Genomic DNA, 27850 nt, shown 5'->3' with positions numbered 1-27850 from the left:
GTATTTAGAAATAAAGAAAATAAAAGATGGAAAACGTGAGCCCGCGTTGCCTGCAATTTTGGGGAATCGAATCTTCGTCCTAATGTCACACAAAAAGCCACCTACTAATTAAAAATAAAAAAAAATCATAAACTTAAGCAATTTAAAGGCATTTTCTAGACTTTCTTTTATTTTTATTTAGGGGATATTTACCTATTTCTATTTTTCTACAAATCTACCCCGGCAGGTTTTTAATGAACTAAAAACAATTAAACAAGGGAACGTGGTGTTCTAAAGAAAACAACGAACGAGAAGGGAACCATCGGAGAGGTGGGGTAGGAGCTGTCAGTGCAAGTGTCCTTGTGGTGGGACGTTGCAGGATCAAAACCTTGTGGGACGTTGAATAATAACTGGTGGGGTCGGCTTAACCCCAGCTTGCCTTTTAAAAGGAAAAAAAAGGAGAGTGGGACCTTAACGGATAAAAAAACGTCGCGATTTATTTCGAGGGACTTTTCGGTAAATGTATAAGTGGTAGGAACTAGGAAGGGCATTATCGGCTTCCGGAGTGGAAGCGGACAGGGGCCATCTCGTCGTGTCGAGGAAGGAAAAAAAATCGATGGTAGGGGTATTTTCGTCATCTGTCAAAAAAGGCAAGCCTTAGACAAAAGAGAGAGAGAGAGAGCGGGGGTGCATTCACGAGACGTGACCGGTGCCATGAACGCAACGTCCGGTTCGAAGGCGAGGGCATTTTCGTCATATTATGGCTATCGCCTGCCACGGCCAGCTCCCCTCCTCTCGCTCTTTACCGTTTCGCTCCTCTCTCTCTCTCTCTCTCTACATTTTCTCTCTCCTCTCTGCCCTTCTCTTCCTGTTTCACCTCTCTTTCAAGCCGTTCTTCTCTCTCTCTAGACTCTCTTAAGCTGTCATTGTCTCTAGACTGGTTCAATCTCTCTCTCTACAGTTACCCCCAGCTTGCGTTTTTTTTTTTTCTGGGTGTTCTCGAAGGAGCCTAAATCCAGTCTGAGCCTGAGAGCATTCCAAGGATGTTTTGTTGGTGATCTCTCTCTCTCTCTCTCTCTCAGAAGGTGAAGAATTCCATGAATGCTTCGAAGAGATGAAGGGAGAGGACGAGTTGGAGGAGGTCGTGGTTTCGAACTCGGAGGCATCATCACGGCGAGCGCAGGCGGCTAAGAGGGTCACGCCCACTACCTTCCTCTTCCCCCCTGCCACCACGAACGCCACCACCACCACCGCCGCCGCCGTTGGCGACCAGCCTCGCGTGGTCGAGAGGGCTCTCCCGAACGGGGACATCTACTCCGGTGGGTTCTTTGGGAGCCTGCCCCACGGCGTGGGGAAGTACCTCTGGTCCGACGGGTGTATGTACGAAGGGGAGTGGCGCCACGGCAAGACCGGCGGCAAGGGAAAGTTCTCGTGGCCCTCCGGCGCCACCTACGAAGGGGAGTTCAAGTCAGGCTTCATGGAGGGCTCCGGCACCTTCACCGGCGCCCGTGGCGACACCTACCGGGGAATGTGGGCGGCGAACCAGAAGCACGGCTCCGGTCGGAAGATCTACGCCAACGAAGACGTCTACGAGGGCTGCTGGAAGAGGAATTTGCAGGATGGGCGTGGCAGGTACGTCTGGAAGAACGACAACCAGTACGTCGGAGAATGGCGGGCCGGCGTCATCTGGGGGAAAGGGGTGCTCGTCTGGGCGAACGGGGACCGATACAAAGGGCAGTGGGAGAACGGCTTCCCGACGGGGAAGGGGGAGTTCACGTGGTCCGATGGGAGCTCCTACCGCGGAAATTGGAACCGAGATCCCAAGCAGCAGGGCGGCATTTTCTACCCGGTGAAGTTGCATCGCCGGAATTCGAGCTCCGGGTTCGCGGAATGCCGGAATCTGGATGGTGATGGCGGTGGAGGTGGGGGGACGGGGATGACGAGGAAGAGGTCGTCGGCTGACGGGAGGGTTAGCCGGAACTTCGACCGTATTTGTATATGGGATTCGGATGGTGAGGCTGGGGATATCACGTGCGATATCATCGACGGGAGCTCGGTGTTTTGGAAGGAGGAGGCCGGCGGGGGAGGTGGTCTGGGGTGCCTCAGGAGGGACCCGCCGGGGAGATTCTCCGGCGAGGCGAAGAAACAGGGTCAGGCTATATCGAAGGGGCACAAGAATTACGAGTTGATGCTGACTCTGCAACTGGGTATAAGGTATTTAGTTTCTTTTCTCCCTTTTTTACGGGTAATTCGATTTGGTGATGCTAGGATTTTCTATTGTTTTTTGGAGTTTCTTAGTTTGTAAGCGAGAAAGGTGTTCCTTGTTTTGCCGAAAGAAAACTTGGGCGTTTGTTATATTTGAGGTAATGGTTGAGATATTTACCTCTTTTTTTATGTTTTTCCTCTTGATAGATTTCAATGGAGATTTGGGGTTTCGTTTGTTTTTCTTTTTAAAAAAGATTTTGGTGTGTTTTCTTCAAACGAAAATGGGTATGTCGTGAGTCATCCTCTTCATTACGAAAGTTGACCTTTTACAAATATAAATGGGTATTATCCTTTGCTTGCGGCAATTGTTTGTTCTTCACTTTTGCAGATCCTTGGTTAAATGGTGATTTTCGTTCTCGAATTTTGTTTCAAGTTAGGGTTTCTTCATATGTATAAGATTGGATATTTCGGTTTCTTGTTGTTGATCGTCTTAGTTTCGTTACGATATTAGTTAGTAGTGATTTTGTTGGTGAGAAGACTGGTCACTGTTCATAAATCGATTGTTTTGATTTTTATTATTCTTAATGTAGGTATTCTGTGGGGAAATCCTCAGCATCACCTATGCAGGAGCTGAGGCCAGTGGATTTTGATCCGCAGGAGAGGGTCTGGATCAGATTTCCACCTGAGGGATCGAAGATCACTCCTCCACATCAGTCCGTGGAGTTTAGATGGAAGGATTACTGCCCGGTTGTTTTCAGGTTAGCAATTTCATCTTTCTGAAAATTTGTTTTTCATGGTCCTCATGATTCTCTGAATTTTGCTTCGTTTCTGGTTCTTTCTCTCATTGCAAAAATTTTCTGATACTGATCCAAGCTTTAATTATGGTTTATTTGGGGTTGAAACTTGAAAGTTTTAAGATTTGGACATTTGGGTCTGAACTTTGAATCGTGACAACAGTTGCTTAAATCTTTGGTCCTCTTGCGTTTGTGGTGACCTTTTCTGCATTTTGGGCGTCAAAAATCTCCTGTTTGAGGAGCTTCATTTGTTTTGCATTTGGAATTGTTTGGTTTTTGTTAGGAATTTACTTTCAATGTTTGAGGGTATCACTTTATGATAACTTGCTGGGTTTTAGTATTTCTACCTACTTATTGTTATTTGCATCATTGTATGATCCGACTGTTGTAAAGTATTGATGCCTCTCCTTTAGGTGACGATACTCTTATTAGTTTGAGTGTCTATCATGATAATTTTTTTTATCCTTTTGCTTTCTCTTTCCATGCCAGTTGTCACCATTGGGTGATTCTTAATCATTTAGTACTGTTGTGTGCCATCAGACACTTGCGCCACCTCTTCAAGATTGATCCAGCTGATTACATGCTGTCTATCTGTGGAAATGATGCTCTTCGGGTGCTGTCATCTCCTGGTAAAAGCGGCAGTTTCTTCTACCTTACCCATGATGATCGTTTTATGATAAAAACTGTGAAGAAATCAGAAGTGAAGGTAGGTTTTCTCTGCAAGTAACGTTTTTCTTGAATTCCAGTCGTCTTCAGCACGTGGAACTCGAATGTGCATCGATTTTGTCATCTGTTTGTTGAGTTTTGCTGTATTGGATTTGCAGGTTCTTCTTCGGATGCTTCCAAGTTATTACAATCACTTCCATAAGTACCAGAACTCACTTGTAACCAAGTTTTATGGTGTTCATTGTGTGAAGCCTGTTGGTGGTCAGAAGGTGAGCATCCATGAAAGATATTGCTCTTTTAAAATCAGGACTGAAAAATTTGTTAATATCTTTCTTAATCGAACTCTTATGATTTGAATCAGGTCAGATTCATTGTGTTGGGCAATTTGTTCTGCTCAGAGCATCGAATACACAGACGGTTTGATCTGAAAGGTTCCTCGTATGGACGTTCTACCGACAAGGCTGAGGGAGAGATTGATGAAACTACCACCCTCAAAGACCTTGATCTTAATTTTGTATTCCGCCTTGAAAGGCATTGGTTCCAGGAACTGCTCAGGTGCTTGTTCATTTTTCTTAAGATCTCTCTTACAAGCATGGGTGGACTTGTCTTGCATCTCTGATTTTCTCATGCCTGATTTTTGTTGCCATCTTCAGGCAAATCGACAGAGACTGCCGATTCTTGGAGGCCGAACGGATCATGGACTACAGTCTTTTGGTGGGTCTTCACTTTTGTGACCCTTTCACTGCTAAGGCAGGCATCTTTAAGGATTCGTTTAGTTCACCTTGTAAGTTAATCGTCTCCTTGTTGATAAATTGGGATGTCATTCGATAGATCAAAATCATAACCTTGTTCAATCTATAATCCATATTTTATATGTGCCAGGCAAAGAGAGAACAAATCACTCTTGGTTTCATCCGGATAAAGATCGACCTCATGCTGCCTGGTATGTTGTCTTGTTCTTTCCTTTTTCAATTACGAGTGTTAGAATTAGGCTGTGATAATGCAACTGAACCTGGTTTTGGTGCATGAGATAATTCAAAAACTGCCATTCTATTTTCCATCGCATGCATATCCAATCAAAATTCATTTGTAAAACTAAATTATCATGTCTTTTCCATGTTCTGTTAGTAGATTTCTGCCAACTGATTGATTCAACTCCGCATCTCTGAGCTGCCCAACCTGTATTAGCTCTCTATTCCATTAGTTTCAGTTGTTTAAGAAAGACTGAAAACATCCAGTGGGGATCAATGGTTCAAAATTTTGTACTTTCACTGTTCAAAACTTGTGGTTTGTCCAGTCTATATGCTTCACTAGTCTAAAATGTAAAAAGGATTTTGGTTCACATGTCATAGTTTGAAATTTCTGTTGATGTGTTTCATCTGAATTTAGAATAAATCTGAATGCATTGTTGTTCTCTGCAGTAAGCCATTGGTACGGCTTGGCGCAAATATGCCTGCTAGGGTGGAGCAAGTGGTTCGGAGAAGTGATTTTGAGTACTGTCAATCAAATGGTGGTGGATCCCCTGTGGGTGAAGTGTATGATGTGATTCTATATTTTGGGATAATTGACATACTTCAAGACTATGATATCAGCAAGAAACTGGAACATGCCTACAAGTCTTTCCAGGTGGACCCAATCTCAATATCGGCCGTGGATCCGAAGCTATATTCTAAAAGATTCAGGGATTTCATTAACAGGATCTTCATGGAGGACTACTGACCTCAATCATGTGTTGATCTGATCATGGGAACCACAAAGAGATTAAAGGCAGGAGAGCGGGCCCAGTGGAGGCTGGGGGTCCAGAGCAAACAGTGTGGAATCATATGGTTAAAGGCACAGATTGAGATGCTTTATCTCGTCGGTTGCAGCAGTCCGGCCCCATTGAGCTCTCGAAATAGCAGTTTTTGTGAGAAGAAATCAGAGATGGAGGTTTAAGATGGATATACATGCTGAATTTCGAAGACAGCCGTGGAAAAGCGTTTAGAAGATTTTGTAAATTTTATATGGTGGCATTGGGATTAATTGTTTCTCCTTTTATTTTTATTTTTGTTCTTTTCTTTGTTACCCAAATTGAGGTTTTGGGAAGGAATTTAAATAATTGTACAGTTAGAAGAAAACAGGAAGAAAGGAATTCAAAGTTGGAAGAAAAGAAAAGATGAGGAGGTGTTTCTCTGATTAATCTGATTTTTTTTTGGCTTTTCCTTGGTGGGTGGGGACTGAATGTGTTGAATTTTGCTTTTACAGTACCTTACTGCCAAAATTGGCGAGGGGATGTGAGAAAGGGGTTTGGGCAAGGAAGCATCAAAAGGAGAGAAAAGCAATATACAGCATTCAAGAGAGAGAGAGAGAGAGAGAGAGAGAGAGGTGCATTCTCTAATGAGGCTTCATTCCATTGTATATATGCAAAACATTTTTTAGCTGATGTGTTTCCTTTTGCTCTTTTTACCTTTCCCCACAAGGAAGAATCAATCCGATGATTGTCATTTGGTATTGGTGTCACTCTTTTCTGACTGGGTCAGCATCCCTCTGGAATTTTAAGATTCAGGGTATGACGGACATTTAAAAAAAATGAACAATAACGACAACCCACGTGGCTTCCCTGAAAACACCCTGTACTTCCGCTACACTCCCTCCACTTTCAGCTTCAAAGGGTGAGCCTCTAGATGTTTTAAAATTGGTGCCATTTCACTCCGCAGGTTGGTTTCTATTTCTCATGAAGTGTGATGACTCTGACCATGAATGGTGGAGGGATGAAAAAGAGTCACCGGAAAATGAAACACAATGCAGAGCTCGAGAAAGAAGGAAAAGAGGGGAGGAATTAACTGAAGCGTGTACTTTGTGTTTCGTTAACGGCGCTCGTGAATGATTCCCTCCCGGCTTACTGCTCCCGCAGACCGATCGTCTCCTTCTATTTGTCCTTTTCCCTCTCTCACCCTCTTTCTCTCTCTAGGTACTATGTGAAACAGGAAAAGCCTTGTTGGGATAAGTTTCTGGCCTTCTGACTATGAATTTTTAAAAATGCCCACATCTGGTTAGAGGGGAGCTGTTCTTTGCAGCCTTCAGGTGAAAACTGAAAAGTGGCCAAATTGATCCGGTACTGCCCTAAATCCCATCGTAGGTCTGTTTCAGAAATTGATTTCAGTATACCCAGAAAATGCCTTTACCCATAGAGGGTGGTCCAGCGGTCATCATAGCTGGGTCATATGATGCTTAAACGCTTTGCTTTTGCATTTAATGCAGCAAGTGAGAGGGTGATTTGATTTATGAAGTGGTTTGTGCCTGAAAGTTGTGGGCAGTTAAGGGATGTGACTTTAGAACTGTACACAAGCAGATTTCCGAGAATATTTTGGGTAATTAAGACAAAATGGAGACATGAATACCAAATTCTGAAATCTCCACCTTTTTCTTTTCTTTCTTCCCTGGTTAGAATACATTTACATACAACCAAGGGTTCAACTAGGCTGTTATTTGTGAACTTTCCCAGATTTGCTGGTTAATGTTTCCATTAACATGCCTTTTGCACCTTGGTACCTTTTTAATAACCAAAACCCAAATCAAGCAAACCTACCTGATGTCTTAATTCATGTTTTTTTTTTTCATGGGGCTTAGAATGCCGTGGCTAAGACCCTCACCCCCCAGGTCCTATGCTGGGCTTCAGCTTATGCAAGGGGAAAGTGCCCGCGGGGATCGAACCCCGACTGGTGGTATGCCCGCTCCAACTAGGCTAACCCCTTGGGGATTGATGTCTTATTCATGCTTACTAGACCCACTCAACTCCAAGCACAAGTCACCTTGCCATGCTTGGTTTAGGACGCTTCCCACTAAAGAGAAAGTGAAAAGCTATCACATTTGATTATTTCAGCAAAAACACCTGCATCACTTGCCACTCAGCATGCTTGCCCACGACATTGTTGCATTCATGCGTATTCATGTCAGTATTTAAACCAATTGTATGGAGTGCTTGGAGCTTAGTACAGAGCAAGAATCTGCTTACTGATTGGGATTTCTCCAATCCAAACCCACATGACCCAAGTGGGTCTTGGCATTGCATCAGCTGAATTGGATCATTCAGTATCAGGAATCATAAAGCTAGAGATCCTTTTGTTTTGTAAGACAGAATTCGTCAACAGTTTTGAAGAATGTGACAATCCACATCATTTCAAACATATTTAAGAAGAAGACGTTATGTTTTATGCAACTTGGTTCTTTCATACTCCTCTTGTTTGATAATTAAAAAAAATAAATAAAGGAAAAACACATCATAGTGAGCACACTCCAGAGTAGATGGGGAAAGATGATGGACTAAGGAGCTCATTCCTCCCTCCTTTTTGAGAATTCATTACTCACAGGATATAAAGGAGGACTTCTAACTTCACTTGCCCTGTTTGGAAACTAGGAGCTGGGATAGGAGTTAAAGTATTTGACAAAAACTTGGTCAAACTATACGTTGTGGTGGTCGTTTGGAAACTGGTAGCTGGGATGAATGTTTATGCATTTGGGATGGGAAGTGAGGTCCTCTCACCTTTGTATTTACACTAAATAATGGAATCTATAGCTATTGCCAAATCCAGGATTTGACACTTCCCACTTCCTCAAATGTCACTTCTTATCCCATCTACTAGTTTCCAAACAGGGCCTTAGAGCAAGCAAGCAAGGATGTGCCACAAAATTTTATCCAAATCAACTGTGGGCCCTTCGTACAACCAATTTCGGATATGAAATATACCATGATTTTGTTATGTTTTTAGGGTTTTTTGGATTTGAATTGAGTTGCTCCATACCCCTAGTCCATGCCATGGCATCATATTTTTATTTCTGGATAACTGGATAAAAGCTGTTCTGCTAAGAAAGCATTTGTGATTTTGAATCTACCTTTTAGTTAGTCATGTATTCTGCTTGTGGTCTATCCCAAATAGAGCTAGGGATGGCAGTGGACCAGGGGAAAGCGGGGCCCCGCCCCCGTTTGGACCGGGGATGAAGGGTATGAAACGGGGATGGAGGCAGGGACGAAGGTTAAAATCCATCCCCGTCCGGGGGTGGAGGCGGGGATGGACGTGCACTTTTCCCCACCCCGCCCCGTCCCCGCCCCGATCCCCGCCTCATCCCCACCCCGACCATTTTTTCCCGCAATATCCCTGCCCCGTCTCATCCTCGTTTGAACCGGGGATGGAGGACATGAAACAGGGATGAAGGCGGGGGTGGAGGATAAAATCCATCCCCACCAGGGAGGCGGCGGGGGTGGAGGATAAAATCTTGAGGCAGGGCGGGGGTGGAGACCTTGTCCCCCGCCCCGCCCCGCCCCACCCCACTGCCATCCCTAAATAGAGCTGGTAAATGAGCCTAACGAGACCAAGGGGGGCTCCTTGTGGTTGGTAGAAGCTGTCAGTGCATGTCTCCTTGTGGTGGGACATTGCAGGTTCAAACCCCAGTGGTATGTTGAATAATAATTAGTGGGGGTCTGCTTAACCCCAGCTTGCCTTTAAAAAAAAAAATGAGCCTAACGAGATGTGATTGAGGTGTTCAAGTTTGACTCGTGCTTGCTACCAGCCCAGCCTAACTCAAGCCCATGAGGATCACAAGCTGGCTCAAGCTAGCTGATTTACCAAAAAAAAATTTATTATTTTAAAGCTGAAAGTAATAAAAATTTCATCTCTAAACCAATTGCTTCATATTAAGCCAAAAAAAATTTTATTTTGTTCAACACAATGCTACATTATAGAAAATGTATCTAAAATATATACTTAATAAAGTTGGTTGAGTCAAGTTGAATACTTATTGTTTGTGTTTGGCTTGCCGAGCTTATTTTGCGAGTTCAAATGAGCTTTATAAAGCTGAACATGAGTCGAGCCATAGAGTGGCTTGTCTTGCTTCCCAGCCTTAAGATTCCCAAAGCAGTATGTATTTATAGTATTGAATCATGTATAGATAGGAACTTACACCTAAGAGTTGGCCATTTTATGGCCGGTTGATACCAATGTTGTCAGTATCGGTATCGGCCCTGTATCGTTTGGCCGACTATTCCGGTGAATCGGCCGATACCCATACTCGAGTCAATCATTCTAAATCGGCTAAAAAATAATTAAAAATTATTATGTGTCTATCAGAACGTGACACATATTAAGGCCATTAAAATAATATTTACAAATAAATTTTAGTATGTTTTATATTTTATTAAAAATAGCCTATTCAAGGGTGAAGCCTATCGATTTTCTGCCGATATGCACCGATACTGACAACATTCGTTAATACTATACGATGATTGGGCCCGTTTGGATGGTTAGCAGTTAAGGCTCTTATAGAAACTCCACAGTCAACCAATGTTCTCGGTGCGTCGTATCAGAAGAATTTCGATACGCTATAGGGCCGATACGGCTAATTTTTATAAACGTAAAAAAATATTTTTTAGTATTATTTTTAAAATTATTTTAATGGTTTTAACGTGTCACATAATGATTAACATGTAATAATTTTTTATTATTTTTGGGCTGATACAGAACGATTCCGCTGTTTCAGACTGAATCGGCAGCCCAACGATTCCGGGCAGATACCGATACTGACAACATTGCAGTCAACCGTTACCTCATCCTTGAGGTCCAATGTCACAAATCTCCATATCGTATTTTTATTTATAGAAAATCTCGAGAAAATACGAACTGATATGAAACCATAAATATTAAGTATGTATAAAATTATAAAATAAAGAATAAAGTACAATAAATATGAAAAAAAATGTACAGATTTTTTTAGCACGTTAGTATTGCGATATGATAGGAGACTCGAGTCCGATAAAAAAAACACACTTTGGCGTGAGCTCCACAACCATAAAGTTGCTGCCACGTGGCACTTTTTTTTTACTTGGGAATGGTCAAGTCAAAATCCAGTCAAGAGATATCCATCCCATCCGGTTGCTTGTCAACCTTTTTTACAGAAATTTATTTTTTAAATATAAAATTATTGTTCTCGTATGGAAAATAGAAAATTATTTCTACTTAACAAATTTGGGGCACGATATCCACTCCAGATTTTGCTGCAAAAGTACACAAACTCTCCATCTCCATTGAGTGTCATTTCCAAACGAGAGAGCTGATCCTATCAAACGCCACCATTTACAACCACAAATCCCACTCCTAGGGATGGCAGTATTCCGGGGAGAAATGGGCAGTATTCCGGGGAGAAATGGGCCTGCCCCACCTCACCCCGTTTGAACCGTCGATGGAGGACATGAAACAGAAATGGAGGTTAAAATCAAAACCTATGTGGGGATGATGTCGGGAATGAAAGACAGAATTTTGAGACAAGGCGAGGGTGGAGACCTTGTTCCCCCGCCTCTGCCCCGATCCATTGTCATCCCTACCTACTCCTAGTTCAGTACAAGTGAGACCGGGCAGAGCCCAGTCCTGCCTCCCGAAACAGTTAATTTTTTTTTTAAAAGCCCAATCCTAGCCCGGCCATGATTCCATATGAAATAGATTTTTATTCATTTTCTTTAGCCTAGTCCTAGCCCAGCCCTGACTGCAGCAAATAGTTTGATTTGTCCATGTGAAATAGATTTTTATTAATAATTGTAGCTATTTTTTATTTTATCTCAAAAAAAAAATTAACCCCCCCCCCGACTATCACACCAATTTTTTTTTTTTGCTACACCCCTGTTTGCCCCCGCAACATGAATCCTAGCTACGCCACTGGGGGTAGGGTTTGTGGCTGTAAACTCCGATGAGATTGCTAATTTCACCCAGTGTTTGACAGAATCCACTCTCTAGCCAAACAGGAGAAAAAAATCAGGTGCAATATGATTGCACAAATATTTGTGCGGGGCCAAGGCCTGGTGGGTCCAAGGCCTGATGAAAGGCAATGAGGTGCTTGTGCAATCGTATTGCACAAATATTTGTGCAATGCACCTGATCCCGAACCCCAAACAAGGGAAAATGAAAGAAAGTTTTAAATTTAATTTTAACCTAAAAATATTGACTACCCTCGATCGTACAGTACCCTCTAAGAACAACACCTTTTATCATTTCATTTTCTTTTATTTTTTTTGTGATAAAGCCCTAAGAATGTGATTTACGTGGTTTGCTTAGTCACCAACACATTTTAGATTGTTAGTTGGATCACAGCTTTTTCTTTTTTCCTTTCTAAGGGCTTCAAATTCAACGGTCCGTGATGTGTAGAAATCTCATGATCAATCGAAACCCATAAATCAAAAGTGCATTCGCTAATAAAATAGACCATGTTAAACTCATTTGTAGAGTCAAATTGATCAAACAAGGTTTTGCACATACGGGTTTTAGCTAGTAAGTACGGTACTCTAGATTGTATCCCAACTAACTAAAAATATTCGTAGATGCCGTGATCATAGAAGTCAAAATTTGAAGTTTGAACTTTGAACCGTAGATATTTTTTTTTCTTCAACAGGTCAAAGTCTGTCAGAGCCCGATCTCATTCACCCGGTTCTAAGGAAATACTCTTACAAGAGAGAGAGAGAGAGAGACCCAAGTCCCAACTTACCTAAAAAGCAACATCCCTACTCCTGAAGGGTCGTACCTCACCGAAAGCCTTTCGACCCTTTGCTTACCCTACTAAGAGCAAAGCCTCCTATAAATAAGAGAAATTTCATAATCCCTCCCTCTTTTCATTGTATTTCTGTCTACGCGGAAAGCGGGAAAAAAGATTTACCAATGAACATCATGATTTTGCCCATTGGGGGGATCTGAGATTCTGAGGACTCTGACGAGCAGCTCATCGGAAAGCGGACTGCTTTCCTTTTTTTTACTCATAATGTTAAGCTCGTAGAGAAAAGAGGATTTGTAGCGTACCCACCAATCGTTCCTGGGTTACGTGCACATAAACAAGACCTTGAGTTGTTCTGAGTGCCCTTTCGAATTTTCAAATCGGCAAATTATGATATGAGATGGTGAAAAAAGAAGGGGCATTGTTGAAATTATTGCTACATATTTGGTTTGTTTGGGAGATCTCAGAAATGCACGAAAAACGCCCCCTCCTAGAGGTGGCAAAACCTGACACGACCCGCCAACCCGACCCGCCAACCCAACCCGCGTCTTAGGCGGGTTCGGGTTGGGCTTAAGCCAACCCGTTTATCAAACAGGTCGGGTTCAGGTTGGGGGTATGCCAACCCGCCAACCCGGCTGACCCGTTTAATAAACGGGTTAGGCGGGTGGGTCAACCCGCCAACCCGCCAACCTGACCCGCCAACCCGTCTGCCAACCCGTCGACCCGAAAACCCGTCAACCTGACCCACAAACCTGAGAACCCGTTTACCCCACCCAACCCATTTATTAAATGGGTTGGCGGGTCGTGTCGGGTTACATGTTTATTAAACGGGTCGGGTTCGTGTTTGCCACAGCCGACCCATGTTCGGGTTGAGGTATGCTGACCCGCCAACCCGTCGGGTCGACCCGCCAACCCGACACGATTGCCACCCCTACCCCCTCCCCTACTAGGGATGGCAGTGAACCGGGTGAAAACGGGCCCCTGCCCCGCCTCGCCCCGTTTGGACCGGGGATGAAGAGTATGAAACGGGGATGGAGGCGGGGACTAAGGTTAAAATCCATCCCCGTCCGGGGGTGGAGGCGGAGATGGACGTACACTTTTCCCCGCCCCGCCCCCCTCATCCCCGTTTGAACCGGGGATGGAGGACATGAAACGGGGATGAAGGCGGGGGTGGAGGATAAAGTCCATTCCCGCCGGGGATGGAGGCAGGGGTGGAGGATAAAATCTTGAGGCGGGGCGGGGGTGGAGACCTTGTCCCCCGCCCCGCCCCTGCCATCCCTGATGATGCCTTGCCAAACCAAAAGAGGGTTTTCTACCTTCCCAATTTTGGTGAATTGAGGGTAAAAATTTCAAAAAATTGGACAAGTTCTTCTTGAACGAAATATCCGTTGAGGCCCCTCTTGGCTTTAGAATTCGTGAGAGCCCCTTGCTTTTGATGGAGTTTGTGCAAAACTTTTACCGGAAAATGGTCGAGATTTATTTCCTGTTCGGTATCTACCAGCCAATATTCTCTTTCTTCTAAATTAAAGTTAGTGTATTGAAAATTAAATAAATTTCAAATTAAAGTTATATTGAAGATAATTATTTATGATCCGTGACATGTTCTCTTTTCTTTTTTGGTTTCAAAAATCCACGTTAAAGCAATTGACATGGAAACGGTAAGAATAAATAAAAAAAGGAAGTAGTTTTGGAATATTTGCTGATAAAAATGTGGAGTTTAGGCCGAGAAGTTGGGAAAAAAAAAGAAAAGGTGAAAAAAGGAACAAGAACAAAGTCATTGATGGAACGTATGGGTTATATGCGTCGAGAGTCGATCAAGTGATCCGCCAAATCACTTTTAGAAAAGTGATTTTCGCATCTTCACCGTCCACAATGTATACAAAGTCCATGAGGTCCTTGTGAGATGAAGCAATGGACGGTGAAGATGTCAAATCACTTTCTTAAAGTGATTTGACAGATCACCTGATCTGAAGAGGAATTTCATGATTGCAATTACTAAAACGAACACAAAACAAGCTTCTAAACTTTGGAGTTTATTTAATTTGTTTTCTTTATTATTATTTTTTATTATACATTACATTGTGCTTTTTAGTGTAATTGGGGACTTGGGGTTAGGGATGCAAACGATTCGGATCTGGAACAGCTAAATACATGGGAGAGTAGGATCCAGAACAGCCAAAGATTGCAAAACCTTCATCCTGGATCCGACCCATTTGCATCCCTAATTCAGGTTTTTAAGCATTTGGCATTTGATAACATATGAAACTTTGAATCTCGGTGGCTTTACTAATTTGTCCCTAGCTCCCCCCTTTTTTTTTTTGGCTGAATTGGGTGTTTAGCCTTTTGATATTTGGTCCAATTCATTGTGGTTAGAGGTGCAACTAGATCAGATTCGGGTTGGATTTTTGTCAGATCTGAATCCAAATTTAAAATGCAAACAGTAAATCTGAATCCGAATTCAAATCAGATCCAATGAGGTAAAGTTGAATCTGATCTACCTGGAAATACTGGGTTCAAAAAAAATTTATATTCATGTAAAAAATGAAATCAAATTGGATTTCGATCTAAATTCAAACTAGATCCAATTTGAAGTACCGATTTGAATCTGATTTAACAGGTAGGAATCCAATACCATTTCAAATTTCAAATTTTACTTAAAGAATCCGAATCTGAAAATAACACATTGGACTCAAATTGGATATTGGACCATATCTGATCCGTTCAGACCCTAATTGTGGTCGAACCAAGTAAATGACATTTGACTTGGTGGCTTAGTTGTCTTTTGGAGATCTGGCAAGAGTATATATTCATATAATTTGCATCCAAAATACCTAATTAAATTAGTATTCTCTGCTTATAACTAGTATATCCCAATCCTACCTAATTAGGAAGAAAGATAATAACGTAATTAGAAGCCGTGTACCCGTAGGTAGAAATAGCGTTTCTTTTGTAATATATAAAAAAAAATATTTCAGATTAGTGAAAGCAAATAGCTAGGATATCAGCATCCTGCATTCAAACTTCTCCCAAATTTTCTTGTGAGTTTCTCTGTGATCCTTAGGGGTGGACATCAGGTCAGGTACCCCCAAGTACCCGGCCCGTTATGATGTGAGCTTTGGTATTAAGTTTTGCATTGAAACTCGACCCGAATTTGACTAAAACCCAAACCCGATTAAATGTAGATATCGGGTTGTAAGCTAGTCGGATCCGGATTTGGTTTTAACTTTTTTCATCCGACTCCTAATCTGATTAGGTTGGATCAGATTCGATTTTATCTTTTTCCATCAGAATCCGACCCATTGACATCCCTAGCGAGTCAGCGACGAAGGGCAAAGCCTGAACTTGATCCCATGGAAGCCAAAGTTGGTAGTGCGAGTAGTAATTTAAGAAATTGAGACTTCCTTTCAACTTGTTCTTGTAAGTTGTTTACCTATGTGTGTGCATGGTCATGTTGGGGGAGAACCATTCCAAAATTAGTTGGTTCTTAATTTCTCCTGGGTCCCAGTATAACCTAAGGTCGACACCAACAGAGGCTCTGCTTGTCTGGCAGGAGCAGCTAGTTCATGTCACCTTGTGTTGAGACATTGCAAGTTCGAATCCCAATGGTAGGGGTCTGCCAAACCCGGGCTTGACTATAAAAACAAAAAGGAAGTTTCCCTCATGGGAACAAGCTTTCACAAGTGTGGACCTGACCCCATCCTCTCAAGTCAGTGTAGTGCAACTCCACCCTCACGTGCATGTCATCAATTATGAGGGGCCTTTGTATGTCGCAGTCCTTGGCCTTATACTGCTCTCTTCTCTTTTAATATTATTGATACGATTGCACTTTTAGTTTTCATAAAAAAAAAAAATCAGTGAAAAGCTAAGAACAAATCACAGTCTGTTTATATATTATTCATTCTATGATAAACTCATGCTACTAGATCTTATGGATTTTAAAATATACAGGGCAAACAAACTATTTAAAACAAGGTAGAGCCACTAAATAGCTTTTAATTTAGTGTAATCAAAACAAATAACCTACCGTTGGGGTGCTCATCTCTCTCTTTCAGCCCAATTAAATGAAATCTGTTCATTACTAACAGGATTAGGCAACCATCACAAATATAAAAAGTGCAAAAAAAAAAAAAATGGTGAGAAAATATTTGGTAAAGCCTCTGAAAATCACAGGCGCAGTTTGTTTTGAACAAATCAGACCTTGTAGATGTATTCAGCAGCATGGTCTGAATAGTAGAAACCGGCTTTTGGATCATATTTTTTCGACCAAAAAGGCGCGATTTTTATAACTCTGAGAAAGCTCATTAATTCTAGGCCATTGATTTTTGAAGCCTCATAAAAACATGCCTGCGTGTTGTAATCAATCGGATGATTCATGAGCCGATCCCCACAAAACAAAACATGGAGATCCCATCCAAGGTTGTTAAATGCGATGAGGCGAAGCGAGGCGTTGAGCCTGCGCTTCGCCTCTGAGGCGTACGCCTCTCACAACATAAGACTCTCAAGTATCTGTGGTATTATCTAAAATATCGTAAAAATATGTGGCATCACACTCAACGCCTCGCACTAGTGATCTTACTTCTCTTGGAGGGCTTCGTATCACACTCTCAAGTGATCTTACTTCTCAAGTATCCGTGGTACTTTTTTTATATTTACTTTAAGCGCATCACAGCAACGCCTCAGTACCTTGAGCGTGCGCCTCGCCTCTGAGGCGTACGCCTCTCACAACACTGATCCCATCCGTAAGGTTAGTTTCATCAACTTGAGCACCACGATTGGTTGTAGCCGGTTCTGCACATCTCCTTTCTTTGGTACCGACATCGGGAGATCTACATATCACCGAGTCAGCCCCTTGGGGGTCCTACCTATATGTTAATTACCCTAAAATTTTCTCAACCAATAAGAGTTTGAACACAAACATATGCATGTGCATGCATGCACAAGCATAAGCATATGTACAAGAGATGATATGCTAACAGATGAGATTAGATCTAAGATCTAAGTCATGGTCAAGGGGCGTAACTGGGTTGGGTTCGGTTTGGTTAGTATTGGACTCAATTTTAAATCGTGTCTAAAAGTAAGACCTAAACCTGATCCAATCTAATTAGGGTTTGGTTACATATGGAAGTTGTGGAATCAAATGGTTTAACGAGTTGGGGTATGTACCAGATCGGGTTGGAACTTTAATAGAACCATTTTGATTAGACTGAATACCTTGCAAAATACTTGGTCTAATCACCCATCTCCTCCTCTAACCGAGACAGGATTAAGATAAAGATGAAGAATATCATCGGGACACATTGTTATATATATATATTTTTTGAAAGGGTTTAGGCAGACCCCTACCAGATATCTCTTAAGCCCCCATGTGGCAGAGGGATTCGAACCTGGGCTTTCAGCTTGGCACAGGACCCCGCTTACCACATGGGATACCACCTCGGTGGTGACATTGTTGTACTTCTATACATGGGAAATTGCTTTCAATCTCAACGAAGCATTTGTTTCAGCCCAAAACAATAGAAAGAGGCCCATTTTCATATGAAATTTGCTTTAAGTAGAGGAAAAGAGTAGCGGCCTTGCGTTCGGATGGACTTCGTCGATCTTTCCCTTTCCCCAAAGGGCTGAAACAAATTAAGGTCACAGATCGAGGGAAAGCGATGGTGGGGCCTCCAGGTTTTCACACGAAACCATCGATTGATTTTGTATGAAAGTCATGTCACGCCCCGACTTTCCCGTGTTTGTGGGGGCGGGGGCGCTTTCCTCGTGAAAGACGCGTCCCACCCGAAGGGATCCTAACAAACACGCTTTAGTCAGCAAACTTACATGACATGAGAGCTGGGCCAGGCAGAAACGCTGTGCCTCATAAATAGGAGTGTCAAAGGGTCCGGTTTACCCAGACCCCACCCAAACCAAACCTTATAACTATAAGATCCGGGTATGGTGATAAATAATAAGACCCGATTAAGACCCAAGTCCGGACCCAAAGGTCCGATTAATAATACATGAACTCGGGTATAGTTTGTGAAATTTTATACCAGACCTAGACCCGAGTTCTGATTAAGACTGGCAATTTTTCAATGTAAAAATGATAAAAAATATGGTTTTAACGGTATGGTCTGGGTCAGATTCATGTCCAGACCCGATACCATACCCGAAAACCGGGTCGAAGTCTGGTTTCACCTGGTCCAAACCAAAACCAACCCGTTGACACCCACCCCTACCCATAAATATGAGTGCAATGGTCATGCAACGAAATAATCGCCATCTTTTTCGTTGGAATTAGCAAAGTAAAGCTATTTATTAGATGCTCAAATCAGAGCATCATGTGCGCGACATTTTCTTTGTTTAATACTTTTTGGACAAACCCAAGTGCGCATTCATTGGGATGCAATAAGATGGATGATTTTGTCATTCTGCATGCAACCTCATTTAGTTATTCATTTACCATAAAGAACAATAATATATTATTTAAAGAATAAAGTGTTAAGAGTACAGATAGGTGCTAACTAGATTCAGCTTCGAACTTCGAATTAGTTGTGTTGTGGCCTCGGGCATTAGGCCTTACCTTGTCGAAGGATCCTGAAAAAGCTAAAATTTTCAATATTTTATTGATAAAAAAATTGTGTTGGTGGTGTTAGGAAGTTGTCACTCTTAAAAAAATAATATCATTTCAATAGTTTCATTAATCTAAAGGTCAATCTTTGTCACTTTCAATATTGAACATTTTCTTGACATTGTTGGATTATGTCTTGAAACTGTATAGCTGGTTGAAAGGCACAAATGAAAAGGCTGGTTGGAGCATGCATTCACATTGTAGGCCCCCAACAATGAGATTTTGCTCCTAAATTAAAATGCCATTGCACCCCTCCCTTTGCTTATAAATGATTTCAGCTGTAAAAAGCTTATAAGATGTGGACATCTCATGAACTGCATGCCATCCTGGATGATAAAGACTCAGAAGTGATCAGTTATTCTTGATTTAATGATGCAGATAAATGTTTGTTTCATAACATTCATACCTTGGAACATGGTTTTTGACATAAAAAATACCATTTTTGAAGTCAAACAAATTTTGATATATAATGAGCTATCGATTTTTAAAGATATTAAAAAGCCTACATGTAATCATATGATCCAAAGCTTGTTTTCTACCGAGTAAAAGAAGCATAAAGTTTATATAAGGTTCAAAAGATTATGATACTTGATAATTGGGTGTGTGGAGAGTAGGTGCCTACTGCTACCAAACTAGGGTTTTCGGGGTGTTTTTCTAAAATCTGACCATGAAGATGGGTTTGGCATGGTTGATTTTCTGAAAACCTGTACTTAGATCATGCTTTTTCGATAAAATACATGAATTTTTCTACTTGAATATTTATAAAAAGTGTAGATAGTCAATTTTCAAACCTTATAAAAATCTGCCCATCTGTCAGAATAGGATGATCGACTAGTCCGTTCTTATAAATTCAAGCACCCAGAACACATCTGTGTAGTCAGATTTGAGAAAAAATATGAAAAAACCGTTCATGATAGGCTGGCAGCGGTACTGTTAGAAGTAGACTACTACCTCTACCTCTCTCTCTCTCTCTCTCTCTCTCTATCTATCTATCTATCTATCTATCTATCTATATATATATATATAGGAAAATGGATATGTGCTAAACCCATTTGGTGCTAAACTGCGTGCTAAATGGGTTTTTTGAGCTTCTCCGGTGGTTTGTGTGCTGTTTCGGCACCATAAATGTGTTGGGCATGGTCGATTTACTAAGAATCCACACCTGGATCATGTGTTTTCGATGAAAAAAAAGATGTTTTGAGCCTAAAAAATTTACAAAGATTTTGGACCGTTGATTTTTTGAACTTTATAAAAACCTACCCATGTGTTGGAATCAAACGCTTCAAGAGCTGATCCCTCTAAAATCAAGTACATAGATCACATCTGTGCGGTCAGAATTTAAAAATAAAATGAAAAAAGCCCCAAAAACCCATTTAGGACACTGTTTAGCACCAAATGGGTTTAACACGGACTCATATATATATATATATATATATATATATATTGTTTTCTCTTAATTCACTTTTAACGGTTTCAAAAGGCAAACTTCCATTGGCAGTAGATTGGAATTGCTAGCATAGCATAGCATCATGCAGTAGCATTTAAAAATCTAAAAGCAGATTGGAATTGCTGGATATCATCGTGCAATAGCTTTCAAAAATCCAAAAGGTTCATTTATTTATTTATTTATGACTTCGCACCTGCCATCTTCAACAACTGTGAGAATTCTGGTAAGATATAAGTGCCATACATGTGGACATATCCTACTACCACATTCCTCCTAGGTTATGCATTTTCACTTTGGAGCTCTTGTGGGACCGGTTCCAGCGCTGCATGGTTGGGTGGGTCCAGTACAAAGAACCATTAATTTGGCCCTCTGGTCAGTTGGTTGGTCCAACGATCCATGAACAAAATACCACTTCCATATCATTGCACTCAGCATATTGGAAGAGAGCAAATAGGGGTCAATTGATTCTCCAAAAGGTGGTAGAGGTGCTGGGCCTGGGTATGGAATTGGGGGACATATCATAATGAGGGCCCTTTTCCCACCAGCAATATGAAAACAACAACCATTAAAATCAGAATATCACTTGTTGGTGTGTGATTAGGTGATGAAATTTACTACTTGGTAGCCTCTATATGAAGAGCAATAAAAGGAGAAATAAGGGGACAAAGAAAGAAAAGATAGGAAGTGGCTCTCACTCAATGTGACTAGTTATGGTCTGCCATTAATAACAGTTGAGTTTGGTTGCTGGGTAATAAATAAATTATGTATATGAGTAATGCGCTCGTTCTGCCCTGTTTTCTTGTTCTGCCTGGTTAGGCTACTTCAAAAATCATAGTTTTCGGTATTTTGTCTCACATCTAATATCATAGATGTGATTTATAGGTTTTGTTTAGTGGGAACTGACTTTTGGATTACCGGAATCTGACCTGAATAAAGATTTTTTCGGCGATTCAAAATCAATGGCTACGAAGGCATCAATTTTTTTTGGCTTATAAAAATATATTTTTTCGCCAAAAGAACATGATCCAAGAGAGGCTATTCTCACTAAATCAAGCTTGCTAAACATATCTAATAATTCAAATCTATCATAAAACACTTCAAACTATGGAGCCTAATGGAGCAGAACGAGAAAAGAGGGCCTAATATATTCAATTCTCTCTCTCTCTCTCTCTCCCTATAAATATATTTGTGTGGTTAATACCAAAAAAGTTGACATTATGAACTAACATCAACAGTAAAATAAAGTGAAAGACTTGCACTCCATTGGCTTAAACCTTGGGTTCAAATTAATTAAGCGAGTGATTTGAGTTTCATTTGTTGAGAGATGAATGGGATTTGATGTTCAAATGTTGGAGATGGAAAGCAAACCCCTCGATAGCCACTTAGGCACTCCATATGCTTTAACTGTCCTAGAAACCAAATTGGTCTTGAACCACTTGGTAGCACAATGATGAGCTTGATGACACACCCAGTCAACCCGTGGCTAGTCTTCGAATTCTTGACTTGGTGCACTCTCGAGCGAGCAAAAGCTTTGGTTCAAGTCTTCAAGACTAGCTAGGCTAACTCGGCCTTGACACTCCCACTTCTTAAGCTGACCAACAAGCTAAGACTTAATTATCGGGTTGACTCGAACCATGGCTCGAGAGTGTGGACCGAGTCTTGATAGTCCGCAGTGTGCGTGAAACTAATGTTGTAAGAATCGTTGGCACATGAATGGGCCGATTCGTAAACGAATCCAATCGCCACCTTTATAGAATCGAATTATCGAACCCTGATTCAAATCAAATCCAGCAGAATTGGCCCGATTCAGACAGATTTGCCGGTCAATTGGCCATTTTTAATATTTCAACATTTTTAAATTTTAAAAAAGTAACCGATTCATCTCTATTCGGTTCGAGTTAGAATCGTCCGATTCGTTTCTCATCCGAAACCGACTCTAACAACATTGCATGAAACTTCACGTCCATACGTGGCAGGGCTCCACAGGAGGTTGCCACGTAAGCCCTAGAGACATGTGGGCCATGCATGAGATGAGGCTGGTCGCTACGTTCATAAAAATGGAGCATCACCAAAAAGGTAGGCCAATGAAGGCTCAATTCAATCCGGGACAAGAGTAGCTATCAATAGCCCCCCCCTTTGGGCTATATAAGGGAAGGGCAGTTTTAGGGGTAGTCAAAATGAAAAGTTTTAGGGATAGTAGGCTGCCCCTCCATGCATTAATTGTGAAGGGGGGCCCTAATCACCACTCCGGGTTTAGGGACTACATAAGGGAAGGGCAGTTTTAAGGACAGTCAAAATGAAAAGTTTTAGGGATAGTAGGCTACCCCTCCATGCATTAATTGTGAAGGGGACCCTAATCACCACTCCGGGTTTAGGGTTAGGTCCTGTGTTTAGGGTTTGTAGCCCTATGACTAATACTTTTCTTTCTTACGTATCTGACAGTGTCGGCAAGGACCGAACCGGTCATGATGTCCCAATTGCTATTCTTAAGTTTATCCCGTTACTAACCTTCTTAAAGCCACAGAAGAACATAAAATGACCAATAAGTCAAGCAGGGAGTTAACGTAATGGGCGGGGTATTTTCGTGAATCTAGCAATGTGAGAGTGGGAAGGGTGAGCACGTCCTGACACCGAGATTCATGCGGAGACGGGGGCGTGGGCGGCCGCGATCCGGATCCAGATTCGAGAAATGATGGTGTTTGGTGACGTCCGCGTAGGTGCGTCAAATCACATTGACGCCGTCAGTGGTGTAGACGGAATATTCGGCTGACGAGGGCGTCAAATCCAGAAGTATGTGCGTCATGGTGAGTCGCATTCGCCGATTTGGTCAAATCCAAGTTGTTGGGTTTTGGTATGGAATCTCAGAACCCGAACCCAAACACAATACCAAAAGGGTTTTATAAGTGATTAAACAGTCAAAATAAAAGTTGGCCAAATTCCTGTAATTAATGAAACCATTTGTTTTTCTCGTGTTTTTATTGGCAGAATATTGACAAAAGTGTATATATATATATATCGTTTGTTGTTTTTTGCACATTTGTGTTCCTAATTTTTAACTTTGTATAAGAAATAAAATAATTCATTTGTTCTTGAGATGAAGTCTACGAAGAGGTTAGTGCTTATGATAAAAATGTGATATTTTTGTTACAATTAGGGTTGTTTAACGGTTCTGACTTGCATCACATGTGCCCAATACCATATTCACCTAATCAGATGTTGGCTCATGCCAGATCCAGATTTTTACATGGAAAACTGATTTGGATATCTGTCAAATTTAATTATTTATCGAATTTGTCAGCAAAAATCAAAACCATATTTGATATTGTTTTGTCTTACCAAATTAAACTCAATGGAATCAAATTCTACTTACATCAGGAATATTGTGATATTTTAAACATTTAAAATGGCGAACAAAATATCGCACTTTTTCACAATAATTTTAAAAACCATCCGTATTTAACTATATGCCAACAAGAACCGGTTTCAAACTCTTGATGCAAACCATAGTTATCAAAAAATGCCTCCCTAAGGTGGGAAAGCACATTTCCTAAGTGGGAACTCGCTTCCTTCCCTTGAGAGAAGTGCGGGGAAACTCACTTTTTATTTGGGAGAAGTGCATTTTCCACTGGTTGTCTCCTTACTTCTCCTTTTTTTTTATTATTTTTTTGCTTTTCTCTTATTTTCCCTCACTTTTTCATTGTTTTATATTTTTTTGGTTTTCCTTTGTTTTCGACTACGTAGGGTGAGAACTGTAAGATGGACAGCTTCAACTTTCATTTATATTTGAATTTTTTTTTTGTGCTAGTGACATTTCCTTATCAGACCTAGCTATTACATGATATTTCATGTTGTACAACAGCTTTTCCAAAATCCCATATCCAACCTAATGTTTGACAAAATTTGTCAAATAAGGACCATGGGTTAACAGTTAGCCCAAGTTACAAAAATTTGTGAGAAACATAAAAATATTTGTAAAATGCCTATTTTACCCTTATTAATGAACCGTTGAAGAAGTGTGAAGTATGTTTTCTACTTGAATATAAATCTATAATTTTGGTGATTTTTTTTAGAGGGTAGTCCTCTAATTTTACTTCAAACTCCTTGGTAGTCTACATTCTTAGACTCTTCCTATTTAAGGATACATTCTCCTGTATTGTATATCTCAATCAATAAAAAATAAGACTCAGTGCAGTGGTGGACATAGGCAATTCTTGTTGAACCACATAAAATCCTTGTTTTTCATGTGTGTGTGCCTATTTTTTCTCTTGTTTTCATGCTTGTTTCTTCGATCCATCGTCGTTCCCTAACATAATAAGAGAGGTGATGGGAACAAGGATACAAAAGTAGTTAACGAAAAATTGTTAGAAAGGGAGGTATGTATGAGGAAATTTGGAAAAAATAGATTATTTTTGGAAATATAATGAAAATCTTCTTTTGTATTATGGTTTGGTTTCCATCTTGAGTTTAGGATGTGTGTGAGAATCATGAAGATATATCCAACTCTCACATTAATGCAAGGAAGAGGTTTCAATTTGTGCTCCATACCTATGGTTAATCTTTGGTGCAATTGAAGGCACAAAACTACTCAGCTGGAAATCTAAGTTCAAGCTTTATCAACTCAACCCAGTTCAGCATAGTTTGTATGCTAAAGATCAAATTTAGATTGCGTTATTTAGCTTTAAATATGGTTTTTTGGGTAGTGAAATTTTAACTCATTGTGGGCCATTGAGTTTGAAACCCTTAAAAAACTTGCTTACATGCTACAATTACATGATTCAAAGTTCTTTTCTTACAAAACATTGCTAAACCTTGTTTTTATGAGAGAATCAAATACATAGAAACTGCTCCAAAGTTCATTTAAGTATGCATAGGTTTTGGATCATTCAATTATGACATGCGAACAAGTTTTTATAAGGCTTCAAAAATCGATGACTCGGAACTTTTATAAATTTAAAGGCTCATAGAATCATACTTTTTCATCAACTTATATAATCATATATATAAGAAAATCATCTAAACAACCTTATCTTCTAAACATCCTAAACAATTAAAAAAAAACATAATTAAAACATATTTTTTGTTAATGAGTCAGAGGCTAAGGTGGGCCACTTTGACTCATTTCACCGGTCTGTCTGGGCCATTTGCTCACTCCTACTTGCACATACACTACAGGAAATACGGTTTTTGCTGACGCACCCGAGCGGTAGCGCCAAAAAAAAGCTTCTTTTACTGGTGCATAAATTGACTGTGCCAACCAAAAAGTTTTCTCCGGTACAAAAATTATGGAGCCAATGAAAACCCTTTTTGCTGGCACACACTAAAGTTGCGCCAACAAAAACTTGGTTTCTCTAGCCCAACTCCAGCCTGCCTGCATAAGGAAATCCAAAAAAAAAAAAACATTTTTGATGGTGCACACTAACATTGCACCAACAATATCTTGGTTTCTCTGGCCTGGCTCCAATCTGTGCCAGAAAATCCCAATAAACTTTTTGTGAGAGGGATTTTTTTTTTCATTTCTTCCTTTTCAGGTTTTCCCTCTCATGTTGAGCGTCTTCTCCTTCTGAGCAGCAGCGATCTCCCTCATCATCGCCCACCATTAACGACAAGAGGGGAGGTAGGTTCCTCTCTCATTTCTTGCCATTAACTCTCTCTCTTTTCATTAGGGTTTAGGCTTGTGGTATCAACATAGATTGAAAACTGCTAGCGTCTACAAAAGAACTGCAGAAAAGGTGAAGTGAACTAACATGCAAAATTTTAGATGACTAATTTGAAACTAAACTAACTAGTTTCTTGTTGGTTATCTTGCTAACCATAAACCATATGCGGTCTACATAATGAATAACTGAAAATAGTTTATTTTTCATGAAGTTAATTATTGCATATCTTTATTGTGCCATTCTATTATGCTCATTTAGGTTTATGGTTCGACTGTTAAAGAATAAGAAAAGCAAGGGAAGAAGCAAATTATGTGGTTCGGTCCAAGGACCTACATCCACGAAGAAGACAACGCAACAACTGTGTGGATTGCGGCTTGATTATCACAATGCATAGGTATGGGAGAGTCGACAGAAAACCCTAACTCTTGAATAAGAGATTTTACCCAAATAAGTTCACTTGAGGTTGCATCCATCACCCTATATTCTGCCTCTGCGCTAGATCTTGATACTGTATGTTGTTTTTTACTTTTCCAAGATACCAAGTTTCCTCCAACATACACATAATATCTAGTGATAGACCTTCTGTCTGAACCACCTGCCCAGTCTGTATCAGAATAGCCTTGTATGTCCACATTTCCATTGATTTTGCATCCCACCACTTGTTTACCTTTTGGTAAGGGAGTGATATCCCATGTGTGATTTTTATGAAGAGCCATAAGTTCTTCTTGCATGACTTATAACCACACCCTTTGAGTTTTAGCTTCCCGATAAATGTCCGGATGCTTAGGTAAATGATCATATGCCAAAAATTTGTTTAAGGGGTAAAAAAAATGACAAAATCGTCAAGGTATCTGGGAAGTTGACTAATTCGGATCAACCTTCTCACAATGGTTTCAAGGAGTTCGGTTTGGGTAGACTCAAGAATATCCGGTTTTGGACCAGATTCAATATGTTCCTCCCTCTCTTCATTATCATGTCAACTGCTAGCTGTAAACACATCAAAATCCTTATACTTTGAAATGCGGGGTAGAACAATGTTGTTAAGATCAGAACTTTTCTCCCCTTTATTGATATTTTCCTTATGAGTGAAAAAGGGTTGATTTTCATCAAAGGAGACATCACAAGACACACATATCTATTTTGTGGTAGTGTCATAGCACCGATAACTCTTTTTTGAAGAGAAATATCCTAAAAATATACATTTCTTAGCTTTTTGGCTAAGTTTATCTACACCTCTGCTTTTAACATAAGCAGTGCACCCAAAAATTCTCATATGATCAATTTTGAACCTTTTACCCATGAGAACTTCAAAAGAAATTTTTTTGGCCAAGATTTTAGTGGGAATGCGATTTATGATGTAACATGCAGTCATAACGGCATCACTCCAAAAATGCTTTAGAACATTCATTTGAAAAAGCATAGATCTGGTCATTTTAAGAATATGCTGGTTTTTGCGTTCTGCTACCCCATTTTGCTGGGGGGTTTTAACACACGTAAACTGATGCTCCATTCCTTGTTTCCTTTCAAATTGTTAAAAAACATGGTTCTTATACTCAGTTTCATTGTCAGATCGAAGAGATTTGACACAAACTTCAAACTGAGTTTCAACCATCTTATAAAACTCTAGAAATTTAGAAAAGGCTTCATCTTTCTTTTTCAACAAATATACCCAAGTGGTTTTAGAAAAATCATCGATAAATGTCAAGTAGTAACGAAAGTTTGTGTATGAATCCACAGGAGCAGGCCACCACACATCGGAGTGAACCAATTCAAAAGGAGCAATGGCATTATTCAAAGATTCATGAAAAGGAAGTCTAGTCATTTTAGCAAACTTGCACACTTCACACAACTGAAAATCATAATTCAAGTCAGGCAGCAAAATATTCAAAGCCCGACATGAAGGATGACCAAGCCTTCTATGCCATAGAGATCCATCACAACTGGTTCATGCATTCAAGGCCGATTCATTTGTATCTAGCACATA

The 27850-nt window shown here is 40.6% G+C and overlaps 1 protein-coding gene across 1 annotated transcript; it reads left to right on the top strand.

Moving 5' to 3' along the window:
- The first annotated feature begins 976 nt into the window (after positions 1-976).
- Positions 977-5466, top strand: LOC149812171 (phosphatidylinositol 4-phosphate 5-kinase 1-like). Its single transcript, XM_089992995.1, has 8 exons — positions 977-2193; positions 2775-2942; positions 3519-3684; positions 3803-3913; positions 4006-4199; positions 4298-4428; positions 4527-4587; positions 5066-5466. The coding sequence occupies exons 1-8, from the start codon at positions 1094-1096 to the stop codon at positions 5361-5363; spliced, it is 2229 nt and encodes a 742-aa protein (XP_089849121.1). The 5' UTR covers positions 977-1093; the 3' UTR covers positions 5364-5466.
- Positions 5467-27850: the final 22384 nt, after the last annotated feature.

This window comes from Nuphar pumila, chromosome 17 (assembly GCF_984573655.1).
Source record: "Nuphar pumila chromosome 17, dmNupPumi1.hap1.1, whole genome shotgun sequence".
Classification (NCBI taxonomy): Eukaryota; Viridiplantae; Streptophyta; class Magnoliopsida; order Nymphaeales; family Nymphaeaceae; genus Nuphar; species Nuphar pumila.
Note: the sequence above shows the minus strand (reverse complement) of the source record. Positions and strands in the feature narration are given on the sequence as shown.